The sequence below is a fragment of the Mauremys reevesii genome, linkage group 15 (genome assembly GCF_016161935.1).
Source record: "Mauremys reevesii isolate NIE-2019 linkage group 15, ASM1616193v1, whole genome shotgun sequence".
NCBI classification, from domain to species: Eukaryota; Metazoa; Chordata; order Testudines; family Geoemydidae; genus Mauremys; species Mauremys reevesii.
The window spans coordinates 25,007,996-25,026,414 of record NC_052637.1 but is presented as its reverse complement, the minus strand read 5'-3'; the positions used below and the strand labels follow the sequence as shown (position 1 = coordinate 25,026,414).

Below are 18,419 nucleotides of genomic sequence, written 5' to 3'. Positions count from 1 at the left end.
GGAAAATTGGATAAGCGCACACTGAAAATATCATTTTGTAGACAGCTTCAGCCCTCCCAAGAGGAAATCTTTATTCTCAGAAAAAAAACGCACCCTGCAATCTGAGAAAATAAGGTGCATTCTATCCAGTGCGATATATGGAAGTACAGTGGTCTCTTCCCTTTGCAAAAATATATTGCACAAATGCTCGAGCTAGACTCTGACTTTCAGTATGATGATACTGCTGATTTCAGTATAATCATCACAATCTTAACCAAATACCACCCTCCACTAAAACATCAGTAAGAATTAAATGACAATTAGATACAAGTTTTAGAGTGACTTCAACTCCCTTCTTTTTTGCTTGTTTGCCAGATGCAAAAACCCAATATTTCTATTGTGCAAAAGAAGGACAACCTATTCTTAGAGCCATCAAGTCGTTTTCATATGAACTTGCCAGAGGACACAACTTTATTAACTTTAAATTACTACGACCCATCAGAAAAAAAAAATCTAACTAATAACACTAGAAGTATTGCCCTATGGCTTTAATGTCTGTTTTCACGTTGTCAAGAGCTCACACTTACTTTCTTTTCCTGCAAATGAAAAATTAATTACTTTAACAAAACCATAAAACAAAGACACCTTCACAACATTTGCTTTCTTTCCTGACTTTGTTCATGGCTATTTATGGATAATTACTACCACTGACATTCTTATTAATATCAGATTGCCCAAAATTATGAGTGAAACATACAACTTTCCTCATACTTAAATGGAGGAAATATATTTTAAAGACTAGATTCTTACGGGTTGTTTATTTGCTTGATTTTGTAATACCTGATAGCATATTTGTTTCCACACTGTCAGTTGCTTCCTTTAAAATACAATGTTATCTCATTTTCACAGGGATTACTATCTGATTTTACAAATACAACAGCAAATTTCAGGGAATTCTGAGGCTTTCTTCCACATGATATTTTTCCTTCTTAAAAAGAAAGATGAGACAGGCAGTTTACAAAACACAAAAATCGAACAAAGGCAGGGCTCTGAAGTGTATTGCTAAGTTTTCATCTACGTTCATCCACAAGCAGTTTAGTTTTCCCAGGAGACATTTTTTTAAAAACAAAAAGTTCAGTTTTTTTGCAGCAAGTCTTTTTAAGATCATCTAAAGAAATGTTCGTATCAGGATGGTGTCTAAAATTATCAGCCAAATTTCCACTGAAAATAGTGATTTAGGCCCTGATCCTGTAAACATGTTCAATTTTACACACTTGAGCAATCCCAGCGTGTGTGTAAAGTTAAGTACATGGAAGTTGCAAACACACACAAAAAAATCCAGTGAAATGCTGAGTTAAATCTTTTAGATCATCACAGCAGAAAAACACAACTGATAGTACCTTGAGCCAGACTTTCAAAATATAGTTTATCAACTTAGGCCCGGTTTACACTACAGAGCTAGGTTGACATAAGGCAGCTTACATCAACCTAACCCTGTAAGCATCTACACTCAAATGTAGCTCTCTCTGATGTAACTCACCCACTATACCGACATAATAACTCCACCTGTGCAAGGGGGGTAGCACTTAAGTTGATGTAAGTAGGTCAACACAGTGTCAGTCTAGACTGCTGCTGCCTTTCAGAAACTGTCCCACAATGCCCCACTCTGGCAGTTAAATCGGGGCAAGAGCTCCTGGTGAGGACACACACAGATGATACAGTGAGCGTACTGTGGACATGTAAAACTGATTCAATTACTGCAGTGGCTGTACCTGGACGTAACTTAGGTCAACTTAGTTTTGTAGTGTAGACTTGCCCTTAGCCTTCAAAATATACCTTAAAACCACCCAACAATTCCTAAACACCCTGACATGGTACTTCCCTTCCTTAATAAGGAGGAGGAGGGGGTATGAATGCCTATTGCTTTTTTGTTTGTTTTAATCACTAAAGAAGCCTTATGAAGAAAACGAGCCAGTCACTAAATGAATCACATGCTATAGGTGGTTGAAAACTTTGGAGGCCATTTCAAGAGCCGATTGTCCCTGAGAGGAACCCTCCTTATAAAATGACTTTTGCTGTGGCCTCCCCACACGCTGGGCTCCCCCTGCGCTGATGGGGTTAGGATAAGTACTGTTTCCCTCTTCTCTCCCCCACCCGGTTTCCCCTTCACTGATGCAACTGTGGACAAATGAGACATTGCTGCTCATGTTCCATGACCTGATCCTGGCAGGCATTTGGGAACGGATGTGCGGAAGGCTATGGAGGTTGGAGAGGCAGAGGAAACTTTGAGGATCAGGGCTGGGAAGGGCTTTGAGGATCAGGGCTGGAGTGGGGATTATAGGGTGACTTCAATGATCAGGGCTGCTGGGCTACAGGTGTCTGGGAATCAGAACTGGGGGGCTGGAGAGGCTACAGGGATCAGGGTGAGGGGGTGTCTGGGGATGAGGGCTATGGGGGGATATGAGGATCGGGGCTATGGGAATCAAGGCCTGGGAGGGGTTACGGGGATCGAGTCTGGGGGCTATGGGGGCCTTTGAGGGTCAGGGATCAGGGCTATGGGGTGTCTTGGGGGATCAGGGCTGGGGTGTGTTTGGGGCTAGGGGGTGTATTTGGGGATCAGGGCTGGAGGCTCTGAGGTGTCTTTGGGGATCAGGGCTGGGGGCTCTGTCTGAGGGGTCTTTGGGGATCAGGGCTGGGGGCTCTGTCTGAGGGGTCTTTGGGGATCGGGGCTATGGGGTGTCTTTGGGGATCAGGGCTATGAGGTGTCTTTGGGGATCAGGGCTGGGGGCTCTGACTGAGGGGTCTTTGGGGATCGGGGCTATGGGGTGTCTTTGGGGATCAGGGCGGGAGCGGGACACCTCTGTAACTCCCCCTCCCAGCCCCGGCGGAGCCGCGGGGGCAGCGGCTTCCTCTCCCCCCCCCCCGTCCCCTACCTGTACCAGGCGAAGCCCCGCTCGTAGCCGCGGTCGAAGAAGTGGGGCTCGGCCCCCGCGGCCCGCACGTCGGGGTGCACGCGCAGGAACTCCAGCAGCGCCCGCGTGCCGCCCTTCTTCACGCCCACGATGATGGCCTGCGGCAGCCGCTTGCTGCCCTCGCCCAGCAGCAGGGCCAGCGTGCCCGGGGGCTCCCCGCCGCCGCCCGACCCCGCGCCTCGCCCGGGCGCCTCGGGCCGCCGCCGCGGCTGCTTCGGCCGCTTCCTCCGGGCCGCCGGCGGCCAGCTGGGCAGCGAGGGGACCCGGGCTCCAGCCGCCCGCCGCCGCCCGCCGCCTGCTCCGGGGCGGCCGCCAGCAGGGGCCCGGGCAGGCTGGGGCAGCGCTCGGCCAGGCAGTAGAAGACGTAGAGGGACATGAGCAGGGACATGAGCATCAGCAGGAACTTCTTGAAGACGCTGCGGGGCAGAGGCTCGGGGCAGGCGGCGGGGGCAGGCGGCCCGCTCCCTGCCATGCTAGCCCGAGGCATCTGCCCGGCCCCCCCCCGCCATGCTAGGCGGCCCCCCAGCCAGGCGCCATGGCCCCCGCCCCCGGAGTCAGCAGCGAGCGGGGGGGCGCAGGGCTGCCCCGGGCCGCATCGTCACTGCCCTGGAGCTGGGAGGGGGCGCAGGGCTGTGTCCCCCCTCCCCCGGGTCTCTTAAGGGGGATGCTTCAGGGGGGCATCGTCCGCAGGCGGGGCAGCCCCGACGCGAACGGATCCCGTCTCCCAGCGGAGGGCGAGTCGCTAACGGAGTCCCTGAGCTCAGGTCCCGGTCCTGCCTATCGCCGGCCCCCGCCCGGCCAGTCCCCTGGCAGTGGGATCGGGGGTCACAGTCTGCAAGACCGAAGCAGCAGCTGCTCGCCACCAGCCCCGGCGCATCCCCGGCAGGGGAGAATCGCTGCGAACCAACGGGACGGAGCCACTCCAGGCTCCCGGCTTCGCCTCCCTCCTCCGGCTGCAGCCTCTGGCTCCGCTCTCTTGCCACCTGGGCTGACGAGACCTGCCTAGGGGGGAGCGCTCCGGGCTGCTGTCACCGCCCCTCTCGCCTCCAGCTGCTGCCACACGTGGAGCTGGAGCAAAACTTCTCCAAAGGCAGCGAGCGGGACGCGCCCCTGAGCGAGGGGAATGCGGAGCGCAGAGCCGGGGCTGGACTCTGCAGGCGGGGGGGTCGTGCAGCCCTTGCTGGTGACCCAATGGAGTGAGAGGGGCGTGGGCTGCGCTGAATACCCCACCCCCCTGCCCTAGTCGCTAGGATTTCGTAGCTAAAGGTTCATCTCATTCTCTATTGTCACAAGCTCAGGCAGATTTAGGGGGAAAACAGTTTGTAATTCACCCTAAGCGTTTGATAGCTACTTCTTCACCAAACATGTTTCAAACAGAGCAAGCACAGAAGTCGCTGCTTTTTATGGAGGAAGCTCTATTAGGATTATAACTAGAGATGAAATGAAGTAGGGTTCTAGAGAAATGTAATAGGGGTCTGTCGAAATTATTCTAAAACCCTATGGGATTTAATAATGAATGATCTACTTTCTATTGAATCTTTAAGACATCCTATAGGATGTATTAATAGAGAATTGTGTCCTCGCTCCAGCATTTTATAGGATGGTTTAAACATTCTATAGAAAGGATCTCATCCTATTAGATTCTATAGGGTTTGGGGTGATTTCTATAGACCCCTATTTTAAATCATCCTCTAGAATTTCGTAGAGAATTGTAATATTCTATAGCTTAAAAATATCTCAATTCTCTATTAAATTCTATAGGACTTTTCCATAAGGGCTTTGTATCAAGACAAACCTGGAGTATCGACCTATCCAGTACTGTATCTGACTGTGTAACCATCCATCCACCTAGGTTTTCATACTATATCCATCACCATGGTATTGGAGCACAAATTTCTGATTTAGGCCCTGATCCTGCAAATACTCATGCACATGAGTAATTTTACACATAGGAGTAATCCCACTGAAATCAATGAGACTACTCAAATGTATAAAATTAGGCATATGCATAAATCTTTGCAGGATTCCGGTCACAGACTGGTAGGAAGCAATTTATAAAGTACACAAAGTCCTGAAACCAGATCCAGCCCCAACAATTTCAATGGAACACACTTACGCTTTCAGGATCGAGTTGCATGACTGGGTGCTCAGTTTGTCATAAATATACACATATTGCTTTCAGAATTTATTATTCTCCTTTGAGAGTAAATAAAATGTTGAAATAGCTATCATCTTCATGCCTGGAATGCCTGATACTAAGGGCTTCATTATTTCATTGCCTGTGGGAATGTCCTTTTAATATGAAATGTTTGTCATAGATTATAGAGTTTTTAAACACACTTACACATGAAACACTTGGATTTTTTCTTCTGTTTATTTGGTGTGGATGTAGCTAAGCAATTAGACTTCAGCAGCTACTTGGAAGTAGAGCTTGTATATTTTCAAATTATTCAAAGAAGATAAAAAAATTGCAATGAATACTATTTAGCCATCTGCAGCGTGGGTTGAGTTATACAAATGTGTTTGTAAATAGAAAACAGACTATACTTTGTAACAAATATTTACAATGAATTATTCTACTAGGTCTGCTTAGAAATTTGATAACACTTTTTTTTCCCACTCCTGATACATGGTAACTGGAGAAAATTGCTTATCTAAAATTTGTGAAACTGGCTTACTTTATGGGCCTGGGGCAAGATTTACCAAGGTATTTAGGTACTTAAAGATGCATATAAGTGCACCTAGTGGTATTTACTAAAGGGCCTGAACAAGTTAGGCATTTAACCCCAGCTAGATATCTATCTGCATCGTAAGTCCCTAAATATTTTTGTAAATGTGGCCTCCAATACAAAGCCTATAAAAGTCAGCGAGCAAACTTAGCTGACTTCAGTGATATTGGAAGCAGGTCTTATATAATGACTCTGATCAATTTAATGCAGCTTGATTTCTTTACGCTGGTTGTTATGTTTTTTCCAGACATATAGAGCAACCTGTATTTTCAATTTGAATAACTGTTATTTTAGAGTAGACTAAGGAAAACAAAATCAAGAAAGAACAAAAGTGAAGTCTCCATAAGAGAGCACATTGGCACAGGGTGTGTGTCTCTCTACAGGTGTCAGCTCTTGTGATATTATCACAAGTCTTGTGATATTTGATGTTTTTTCTTAAAGTTCTTGGAGGCATGTGGCTAGATTAGACTCTCAGCTTTCATTTGGGAAAAAAAGAGTAAAGTTTAGGTCCTCTGGTTGCATGACTAGCTCTGTGGTCACAATGCCACTGAAATTTTACTCATCTTCCCCTCCATACAGACAGAGGAGTGGCTGGGCCAAATCAGTGAATAGCATTGTGACCTGGCACACAGGGAGGCTCCTCCTGTACAATGAGGCACAGAGGAGTCCCCTGAGAACTCGACTCCTGGCAGCACCAGCTCATGCACTATAGGTAAGAGAGAGGAGCGATTCCCTGGCTGAGGGAGACCCAGTGTCCCTCTGGGAAGAAGGGATAAAATAGGACAGGAATGGGGTCCTGGCTGGGAGGGGACTGGAATTTGACCTCCCCAAGAAACATCTGAATTGGCACCACTGCAGGTGTGCATGCACAAATCCCGTTCACTTCACTTAGGGTAAAACCTGAGCTGGCTTTTGTAGGTGACAAATCTGAGGAACTGTCACAGATTGAAGTGTCACTAGAGGAGGTTTTGGAATTAATTGATAAACTCAACATTAACAAGTCACCGGGACCAGATGGCATTCACCCAAGAGTTCTGAAAGAACTCAAATGTGAAGTTGCGGAACTATTAACTAAGGTTTGTAACCTGTCCTTTAAATCGGCTTCGGTACCCAATGACTGGAAGTTAGCTAATGTAACGCCAATATTTAAAAAGGGCTCTAGGGGTGATCCCGGCAATTACAGACCAGTAAGTCTAACATCGGTACCGGGCAAATTAGTTGAAACAATAGTAAAGAATAAAATTATCAGACACATAGAAAAACATAAACTCTTGAGAAATAGTTAACATGGTTTCTGTAAAGGGAAATCGTGTCTTACTAATCTATTAGAGTTCTTTGAAGGGATCAACAAACATGTGGACAAGGGGGATCTGGTGGACATAGTGTACTTAGATTTCCAGAAAGCCTTTGACAAGGTCCCTCACCAAAGGCTCTTACGTAAATTAAGCTGTCATGGGATAAAAGGAAAGGTCCTTTCGTGGATTGAGAACTGGTTAAAGGACAGGGAACAAAGGGTAAGAATTAATGGTAAATTCTCAGAATTGAGAGGGGTAACTAGTGGTGTTCCCCAAGGGTCAGTCCTAGGACCAATCCTATTCAATTTATTCATAAATGATCTGGAGAAAGGGGTAAACAGTGAGGTGGCAAAGTTTGCAGATGACACTAAACTACTCAAGATAGTTAAGACCAAAGCAGATTGTGAAGAACTTCAAAAAGATCTCACAAAACTAAGTGATTGGGCAACAAAATGGCAAATGAAATTTAATGTGGATAAATGTAAAGTAATGCACATTGGAAAAAATAACCCCAACTATACATACAACATGATGGGGGCTAATTTAGCTACAACGAGTCAGGAAAAAGATCTTGGAGTTATCGTGGATAGTTCTCTGAAGATGTCCACGCAGTGTGCAGAGGCGGTCAAAAAAGCAAACAGGATGTTAGGAATCATTAAAAAGGGGATAGAGAGTAAGACTGAGAATATATTATTGCCCTTATATAAATCCTTGGTACACCCACATCTCGAATACTGTGTACAGATGTGGTCTCCTCACCTCAAAAAAGATATTCTAGCACTAGAAAAGGTTCAGAAAAGAGCAACTAAAATGATTAGGGGTTTAGAGAAGGTCCCATATGAGGAAAGATTAAAGAGGCTAGGACTCTTCAGCTTGGAAAAGAGAAGACTAAGGGGGGACATGATAGAGGTATATAAAATCATGAGTGATGTTGAGAAAGTGGATAAGGAAAAGTTATTTACTTATTCCCATAATACAAGAACTAGGGGTCACCAAATGAAATTAATAGGCAGCAGGTTTAAAACAAATAAAAGGAAGTTCTTCTTCACGCAGCGCACAGTCAACTTGTGGAACTCCTTACCTGAGGAGGTTGTGAAGGCTAGGACTATAACAATGTTTAAAAGGGGACTGGATAAATTCATGGTGGCTAAGTCCATAAATGGCTATTAGCCAGGATGGGTAAGAATGGTGTCCCTAGCCTCTGTTTGTCAGAGGATGGAGATGGATGGCAGGAGAGAGATCACTTGATCATTGCCTGTTAGGTTCACTCCCTCAGGGGCACCTGGCATTGGCCACTGTTGGTAGACAGATACTGGGCTAGATGGACCTTTGGTCTGACCCGGTACGGCCTTTCTTATGTTCTTATGTTCTTAAAGGCGTGGATCTGGAGGCAGAGTTTGGCACCAATTGGGGTTCAAGATTAAGTCTTGTTAATATTTCTATTCTAGATTTATGCATTTTGGTATAAACACTGTTTGCTGAATATTGTACTTCTAATGTTAGAACTATTAGAAGAGTACAATCTATTTATCTATATTTGTGAATGTACGCACCTCAACTGTTTCAGCTTTAATACAAAATAACCATTTTTCAGTGTAATATTCATGATTTTTCAGGAAGTTTGCACTTCAGAACAAGGGAAGTTTCACACTGTAGTTCCACTGAACACAGCAATATTGATACACATTTTGCCATCATGACAGATTCAGTTATATTTTTGTTCTGCCCTTTTCTCCTTTCTTTTATAGTTTTAGCTAATCTATCTAGCTATCTTAAGGTTTTGCATTGCCAGCCACCACCAGCTGAGTACCTTCCACAACAGCATATCCTTAATTCCCTAGCAGACTTCATGGACTCTCTGGCTATTCTCTTTGGAAGCCCTGTCTGAGGCTTTAAAGGAAGCACAAATGGTGTTCGATGCTGTGAATCTTATTTCTGTTATGGGGGGGAAGCTTTCTCAGGATTGGCAGGATTTCTGAACATCTGGACAGGCCCAGCAAAGAAAGTAACAGAATGCCGTCAGCTACACCCAACTAAAACCTCTCCAGCGTATCATCAAGGATCTACAATCTATCCTGAAGGACGATCCCTCACTCTCACAGACCTTGGGAGACAGGCCAGTCCTTGCTTATAGACAGCCCCCCAACCTGAAGCAAATACTCACCAGCAACTACGCACCACACAACAAAAATACTAATCCAGGAACCAATCCCTGCAACAAACCCCTTTCCAACTCTGTCTGCATATCTATTCAAGGGACACCATCATAGGACCTAACCACATCAGCCACACCGTCAGGGGCTCGTTCACCTGCACATCTACCAATGTGATATATGCCATCATGAGCCAGCAATGCTCCTCTGGCATGTACATTGGCTAAACCGGACAATCTCTATGCAAGAGAATAAATGGAGACAAATCAGGCATCAACAATTGTAACATTCAGGACTTTGGAGAGGAGCACGGAGCTGGAGCACGGAGCAGCTCTGGAGCAGTGGAGGTGCAGGTTTTTGCCTGGAGCTGGAGCGGAGCCGGATCACAGCTCCAAAGCCCTGGTAACATTCAAAAACCGGTAGGAAAGCACTTCAATCTCCCTGGACACTCAATAACAGACTTAAAAGTGGCCATTCTTCAACAAAAAAAACTTCAAAAACAGACTTCAATGAGAAACTGCAAAACTGAAATTAATTTGCAAACTTGACACGGGCAGCTCCAGGCCCCAGCACGCCAAGCTCATGCTTGGGGCGGCATGCCGCGGAGGGTGCTCTGCCGGTCGCTGGGAGGGTGGCAGGCAGGCAGCCTTTGGCGGCTTGCCTGCGGAGGGTCCGGTGGAGCCGCGGGACCAGCGGACCCTCCACAGGCACGCCTGCGGGAGGTCCACCGGAGCCGCGGGACCGGCGACCGGCAGAGCGCCCCCCCTGCGGCGTGCCGCCGTGCTTGGGGCGGCGAAATGTCTAGAGTTGCCCCTGACTTGACACCATCAAATTAGGTCTGAATAAAGACTGGGAGTGGCTGGGTCACTTCAAAAAGTAAATTTCCCTCTGTTGATACTCACCCCTTCTTGTCAACTATTGGGAATGGGCCACATCCACCCTCGTTAGCACTACAAAAAGTAATTTTCCCTCTGTTGATATTTACCCCTTCTTGTCAACTGTTGGAAATAGGCTACATCCACTCTGTCTGAATTGGCCTCGTTAGCACTGACCCCCTTACTTCATAAGGTAACTCCCATCTTTTCATGTGCTGTAACATATATACCTGCCTACTGTATTTTTCACTCCATGCATCTGATGAAGTGGGTTTTAGCCCACAAAAGCTTATGCCCAAATGAGTTTGTTACTCTCTAAGGTTCCACAAGGACTCCTCGTTGTTTTTGAAAGATTGTAAAGACTCTGGATTCATCTATTCCTCCCTGGACGTTCATTCTATAGCCAGATCCCCTTCACTGATGGCTAGTGTATTCTTTGTTTCACTTTCTTCTTCTTCTCCTCATTTAAATTGCTCATAAATTTTTGAAGATGTGATAAATAAATGAAAAAGAAATATAAAATCCTGCAGGTGCTTGTGGGATGGTTCCTGAACTGATCACAGTATTTCCTCAAAGAGATTCCTTGTTTTCAGCTGAATCTCAGAAAACAATTTTTTTCTCAAATCTTACAAGCAACCTTTTTTGGAGGGAAAAGGAGAGAAATGTAGGAAGTTTATTGTAAACATGCTTTTAGCCTTTAGGATGTACAAGGCTTGATCTACAGCCGAGTGAAATCAATGGGATTTAAGCACATGCTTAAAGTTATCTCGGCGTAAGAGTTTTGCTGAATCAGGGCTATGTTGCGTTTCATCAGTAAATCTCAGAGCTCTTTTCAAGGGTGGTTGAGCACCATTATCCCCCTTTTCACAGATGGGAATTGCGACACTGGGAGGTTAAATCCATCCTCCAAGCTAGTCCGGCAAGTCAGAAGCACAGCTGGGAATAGATCCCAATACTAGTTATTCTCAGGCCTTTGTCCTTCACACTGGATCATGCTGCCTTGCCTGAACAGCAGATACTAGTGCTAACATGACTTACAGACTGTCATCAGACTGCACTGTTTGCACTTGCTCACTAGTTTCCTCAACTTCTCCTTTTTTGGGGATTGAACCATCCCATACCTGGCCCCAGCCCAACTATCTGATACGACTGTAAATTGGTTTTTTGGTTATATTTCTGGCAGTGAGCACAGTTCTCCCGTTGAAGTTAATGGCAAGACACTCGCTGACTTCAATGGCAGGAGGATCTGGCCTATTCTCTGAAAATACAGCCTGCATCTTCAAAAGTGGCTAGTGATTTGGGGGGGGAGCTTAATTTGGGGGGGGATGTCACAAACTGAGGTACCTTAAAGGGGCCTGATTTGCAAGAAGTGCTGAGCAGACACCTTCTGAGAATTGGGTCCCAGTGGAGGGGCGTCGGGCGCCCAGAAGCAGGAGTCCCTTTTGCACAGGTTGGCCTGTGCCATTCTCTGGGTTAGGAAGGTTTTTTCCATACTATTTAGGAGTCTGTGGGAATGCAAGTTACAGCACATGACACCTTGGATGCGTCATTAATGGGTGGCCAGTTACAGCCTCTATTAGAATTTCATTGATTGATTGATTTTTTTTCTTTTTTACTAGCAGCTCCCATAATGTAGATAGGACCAGGAGTTAAACTGGGAATTTGGGGGCGAGGGGACGTGGGTGCCTGGGGCTTGCACATCCTGACATCTCATTACAAAGTTGGAAGCCAAAGGGAGCCACTTGGTGTCAGGAAGCTGCTCCAGAAGAAAACATCCCATTGTACCAGGGGAGGTGGGGTAATGAACAGAGGAGAGAGAGCCAGATTGATAACCAAGGGGCAGGCTGACCCCGAACGGGTTTCTGTGACAAAAGCCCCTTCATTTAGAATGAATAGGAACAATAGCTAATGGGGCTGGGCCAGCAGCAGCCTGAGGATTTGAGAGCCCAGAGGAGAGGAGTCAATGGAGGGTCCTGTTTTACCCAAATCCTCTATTGATCTCAGTAATCTCCTGGGCTTTCCCCTCCTTGAAATTGCACTGAAAGTTCAAGGACTTTTTGCCTCTGAATTGTGGGGACGTACGTATTGTCCGCTAGGAATTCCACTGAGGCCACCTAACTCATAGCATGTGTGATCCAGCCTGAGAGACAGATTTAAAGCTGGCCTTTGCAAAGCAAATGCTGTTGCATGGATCACCGGGCTGCAGAGCTCTCTCTTGAACTCTGGTTTTGTCCTAGTGGATTTTTCATCTATGGTTGGAGGCTCAGGGGCTCCATGCTCTGTGGATGCCTCCCTTTGCCTTCAACTCAGGGGGAAAAAACACTTACGGGAGTATTGTAGCATTAATGAGCACTGCTGCAGCATGGGAGAGAGGGTAAAAAGTGGGAGCACGCATAAGAATGACACTGCTACACCTTGACCTAGGCTGCAAGATGTGCTCCCTCCAGTCCTCCCACACCAGCAGGCATGGAAAGGGATGTGGCCACAGCCTAACTCCTGCCCCTCACCTGCAGGATGTCTCATTCTATCACTCCTGTGTTGTGTTCAGGCACTGACATCCTGTCTGCTGGGAAAGGATCCTTCATCTCCCCCCAGCGTCCCTGAGCAGCTGCCAGAGGTTGCCGGAATCTCCCCCCCCCCAACCCCCGTGGGGGCTGCACAGAGCTGAATGAGGAAACAGGCCAGGATTGTTCATGGTTATTATTTTTTTTAATTATTTCTACCATTAAATGAGGCCGGGCACATCCATACCGAGGATACTTTGACAGTATAGGGCCACCTGGTAGAGATGAGAGTAGTTCAGTTATATTGACTCCAGTACAGCTGTGCTGGTTCACACTAGCTGAGGATCTGGCCCATTGTGTAAGTCTCACCTACATCCCCAGAAGCTCATTTCCTTCTCAGTGTTTTATCATCTTGTGTGCTCAGAGTGCGAGAACTTGGGGGCAGGGATCCTTTTCCCCCCACCATGTGTGTGTGCAGGGCCTAGCACCAGGGGGCCCTGATTCCAGCTTGGGCACTACTGCTGAAATACAGAGCTTCAGCATCTGTCCATCCTTGGGCACACGCAACACCAAAGGATAAAGCCCCCAGCTAAGCCAAGAAAGTGAGGGAAGGTCGGGGGGGGGGGAGGAAGGGGCTATGCACCCCTTGTGGGAGTGAAAGAGGGCAGAGGGGGGCATGGAAGATGGAGAGCAGAACTGGTGTTCCAGGCTACCCTTTCCTGGACTTTCACCTCCACTCTTCAGGATTGGCACTCTGCAGCATGGGGGCGGGGATGCACCAGGCGCCACTTCTTTTGGGGCATCCCCTCAGACTCCTGCGGAGATGCGGTCTGCCATCTGTGCTGTAGTTAATGCTGCTGATGGGAGCTGCACCTATGCAACAGAGGGACGAATCAGGCACATCTTTACCTGCTGATAAGAGGGATGTACAGGTGCTGGTCAGTGTCTGTGCAGTCCCCTGGAGATGCAGACTGCTTTAAGGTAGATCAATGGATATAAATTGGCCATGAACAAATTCAGGCTGGAAATTAGAAGACAGTTTGTAACCATCGGAGTGTGTGAGGTTCTGGGACAGCCTACCAGTAGGAGCTTTGGGGCCAAACAGTTTTAAGAGAGAGCTGGACAAATGTATGAGTGCGACTGTATGATCGGGATGCTTGTGATGGAAGGGGAAAGGGCTTAGCAGCCCTGGGGATCACGTCTGGTTTATGGCTTATGTTCCCAAAGCTCATGCTTCAGGGCTTCAGTTGGCTACCAGCAAGGGTCAGGAATGGACATTTCCCCCAGTGGATTCTGGGTGTTTTTTTGATCTCCTTCCCCTGAAGCATCAGGGCTGGAGATGGGAAACTGGGTGTGGTGGGCCAGGCCACTGAGTGGGGACAGAACATTCTCTCTCTCAGGTGCTTGGTTGGCTGGTTCTTGTTCACATGCTCAGGGTCTAACTGATGACCATATGTGGGATCAGGAAGGAATTTTCCCCCAGGCCACACTGGCAGTGACCTGGGGGTTCTCTTGCCTTCCTCTGCAGAATGTGGGTGCAGATCACTTGCCAGGATTGTACATCTGGGTATATCTCACTTAATCATTTTCCTGCCATTGCAGGGTCCCTGAGCATGAGTGCACCTCCCTCCCTCCTGTGGCACGTAACAGTCTGGTCTCCTGTGGGTCTCATTTTGGTTGTTAGGGGGTGCTGTTGGCCTGTGCTATACACAGGAGATCAAACTAGAAATGATCTAGTGGTCCCTTTTGGCCTTAGACCAGAGGTGGGCAAACTACGTGCCACAGGCCACATCCGGCCCGCAGAACTGTCCTGCCCGGCCCTTGAACTCCCAGCCGGGGAGGCTAGTCTCTGGCCCCTCCCCTGCTGTCCCCTCTCCCCCACAGCCTCAGCTGCTGGGCAGCATGGCGGCGTGGCTGGCTCCGGCCGGGCAGTGCAGCTGCCAGACATGCTGTTCTGAGTGGCATGGTAAGGGGGCGGGGAGCAGGGGCGTTGGATACGGGGTAGGGGTTCCTGGGGGGGTGCAGTCAGGGGACAGGGGTGTGGGTAGGGGTTGGGGCAGTCAGGGGACAGGGAATGGGGGGGTGGATAGGCATGGGAGTCCCGGGGGAGCCTGTCAGGGGGCAGGGGTGTGGATGGGGTTGGGGGTTCTGAGGGGGGCAGTCAGGGGAAAGGAAGCGGGAGGGGGCGGATAGGGGTGGGGGGGCAGGATGTTTGGGGAAACACAGCCTTCTCTACTTGGCCCTCCATACAGTTTTGGAACCCCGATGTGGCCCTCAGGCCAAAAAGTTTGCCAACCCCTGGCTTAGACACTGACTCTACATAGAGCTTGTCAGAAAATGGGTGTTTTTTCTCATGGAACATTTTGATTTGTACGTTTTCTGATGTAAAATGGATCATGTAAAGAAAGCAGACGCTTCCCCCTCCCCCCCTCAATATTCTGTCAAGAAAATTGTGATGGAAAATTTTCAAGCAGCCCTAGTAGGCAGGCGATCACACAGGTAAGTTACCCAGGCAGTACTGCCTGCGCCCAGGGAAGCAGGCAACAATTCTCTGAGCAGACTACAGTGCATTGAAATCGTACCCAGTCTTACTTTAGCTGCTGCAGGAGGCAGTGTTCTCTTCTGCCTGTTGTCTGTATCCAGTGCTGAAAATCAGCTCCATCCACCTTGTATCTGATACCCTGTCCCAGGCAGGGAATAAAGATAGACCAGCACGACTGGTAAGCTGGCATGAGAATAGGGACATCTGGGAGACGTTGAGGCAGGAACACCTGCCCATGAATTAATAAGAGCCAGTAAGACGAGGAGACTGAACAGGATTCAAAACCTTTCCAGCTCCTTGATAGAAAAACTTTGTACTTGGTGGTTCCAGGCACAATGCTGATTTCTGTACAGTCAAAAAACTGGATTCTGCCCTCCCTGAGATCCCATGTGATCCCACTGAATTCATGGTGCAGTCCTATGCATAAGGGAGGAGAGAATTTGGCCCGGAATTCTGCATTATGTTAGACAGAATATAACTCATGGGGGAAATTAATCAAAAGCTCAAATGAGCCTGTAAACACGACTGATTCACATAGCTTTCCCCATGATATGGGGGTCGGTGATTTATTGGGTGGGTTTCCATAGCCTTCTAATAGATCAGATGTTCTGCGAAATCAGTTCTCTCAACATTTCCTGAAGTATACAGGACTAGCCGGAGAAACAGGAGCCCAGCCAGGTATTTCCATCTTTCACCACAGTCTGAGTTTCCATTTCTAATTTTTTTTAAATAAGTCTCCAGCTGTTCTGTTTGCCAAGATACCTTGAAAGCATGACCTGAGTGTAACCAGCGCAGCAATGTCTGCCTGAGTTTGCAGAGAGCCTGAAACAAAGGCTCTACAGTGTGACCTGCCCCCATTCATTTCAATGCTAACTCAGATGCCGAATGACACTTTAAACAGTAACATGGTTAACTATGTCACTGCTCATTAAGGCATGTGACAAAGGAGAGGAAGGATCATATGAAAAGCCAAACCTTAGCAACCGCTGGTGGGATTGGAAGGGGCATGAGTGGGCTCATTTTCCTGAAGGGGGAGGTTCAGCTTTCACAAGTTTGGGAAACACGAATTAAACTGCTAAAGGCCCCATCCTGCCAAACATAAGTCAGGCTGCTCAGTCTTCAGCACCTGTAAAAGGTTATGCAGCATAGCAATGGCTGCTGTATGTACAGCATTGCATTGGGCAGGGTGTGCTCTCCCAATGCTCTGTAACCCCTAGTCACTCCCCAAGTCGATGAGTTAGAGGTGCTGAATGCCATGTACACTGTGTGCTCCTGAACTCGTTGCTAGGAGCTTCACCCACACAGCTGCAGTAAGTGCCCTTCCCTAGTTTCTGACGACGGGGCTTGTGGCACACTGCACAGAGGTACCGGGAAGCACAGAGGCAGGGGGAAGCTGGCTGGAGAGAGACATACAGAGTTTAGGGGTTCTCTAAATAAGATCCTGAAGCGAGATTAGTTTCTGATGTAAGTTACATAAAAACATGCAGCTGCAACCGGTGCTGTTCTGCTTCTTTGACAATGTAGCAGAGAGCTGGAGTTGTGGGGTGCTGTGCGTGGGTGCCGTACATTCAGCACAGCCTCCCAGATCAGGGTGATGGCACGTGCAGCTTTGGGGCTCTCATCTCATCCATTTCAGCACCTCTGAAAATTAGGCCGTGTGTTAGATCCCAAAATACACATTCAAGTCCCTGATTCTGTAGAATACTTTACATGTGCCATACTCTAAGCCCATGAGCAGCCCACTGGCAGCAATGGGACCATTTGCCTGCTTGACATTACGCCTGTGCTTTAGTACCTTACTGAATAATAGCTTAAGAGCTCCACTTACTTCTTATCTTCTGATACAATCCTTTCCAGAGTGCAGCCAGATTGTCGGATGCTAATAAATGATTGCATCCAACAAGACAATAACTCCCTCGGACACACAACTCGTCTGAGTTACAGATCAATATCTTGTATGTTACTAGTGTCATTCAAAGACCGAATATTAAATTCTGTACATAACAGCATGTTCCTCTATGGGACAGGGACCTCATCTTCATACCTGTCTGCTAAGCACCTCGCACGCTGCTGCCGTACAGTCATCGATTCATTCAGACACAAACCATACTGACCGGCAAGAGGGATTGTCATGTACATGTGCTGCTGAAACGCTCCTAAACACCCAGGTCCATGTCAGCTCACAGAGGCCAGCTTTTTCCTGGCCCTTCACTGGTATCTAGAGGGGCCAGGTCCAAGAATCTCCCTCCACCCCTCTCTTTGTGAGGCCTGCATAGAACCAGGCACAGCTGCAACCCTTGTCCTTCCTACTGCCCCAAAAGTACACAGCAGTGGAGCCAAGGAGGGGGAGAGAGACGGTGGGAGCTTGTCTCCACTGCTGCCAGCCAGCCCCAGCCTGTGAAATGGAACCAACAGAGCAGAGGGAAGGTCAATGAACCACTCTGTGCCTGGCAAAAGCATTGTGCAAGTTGATTCATGTGTTCAAAGCACCTGGAGATCCTTGGATGAAAGGCGCTTTATATATAAACATATATAAAATATGTACTACTATTATTTATACAAGTCAAATGTTTCACATCTGAATCTAGCTGTGACATATACACAGACTTCACAGACACTACCTGTATATTTCATGGACAACCCGGTGTCCCAATAAGCCAGTGTCTTCTGCACCTCGACAAAAGCCACAGTACAACCCGTGTTGGCATGTTAGTGCAAGCCCCTGTTCAAGTACACTTGATCCACTGAGCAGTGGGTTACTTAAGACTGTCTGGCAAACTGAATGATCAGCACATCACTAGCATTAATAACAGCCCTCAACTATCGCAGGTAAATATTTACCAGAGCTCTGCAAAGGAAACCCACAAACTGCTCACTGGTATAGTTTTGTGTGGATCACTTGAGACAGCTATATTAGCTGGAATGGGGAATAGATGCATTCCTGCTGCCAGCCAAGTGCTTTTGAAACAGGTACTTATCTGGTTTATTACCATTGTTTATGTGCTGCTTTATTCGTGCCCAGCAGCCCCTTGTGCTTGGTTGGATACAATCACGATTCAGTACAATCTGGAATGACAGTAAATACCATTGGGGGGGAGGGTTGTTTTTATAATATTCTCAATTTTAAAAAAGTCCAAACCACACAAGGAAAATTAAACTCTACATCTGCATTCACATTCTGTATTAAAATACTGTATATCTTTCCACTGCCAAAGTAAGGTGAAATTGCAGCATGTTCTTGAGGACAGGATACAGAACTGGGAGCCACAACACCCGGGTCCTCCATCTCCATCTCTGTCCCTGGCTTCCTATTGGACCCTGAGCAAATGACATCACCACTCTTTGCCTCAGTTTCACCATCTGTAAAATA

At 47.5% G+C, this 18,419-nt stretch overlaps 1 protein-coding gene across 1 annotated transcript in view; it reads right to left on the bottom strand.

The window, feature by feature from the left end:
* The window catches only part of LOC120383787 (heparan sulfate glucosamine 3-O-sulfotransferase 3A1-like), an 80,106-nt gene extending 75,935 nt beyond the window's left edge, over window positions 1-4,171 (bottom strand). Inside the window, 2 exon segments of the mRNA XM_039502043.1 lie at window positions 2,913-3,299; window positions 3,302-4,171. Of these exon segments, the coding sequence (XP_039357977.1) occupies window positions 2,913-3,299; window positions 3,302-3,423 (509 nt within the window). The 5' untranslated portion in view covers window positions 3,424-4,171.
* Between the last annotated feature and the right edge of the window lie 14,248 nt (window positions 4,172-18,419).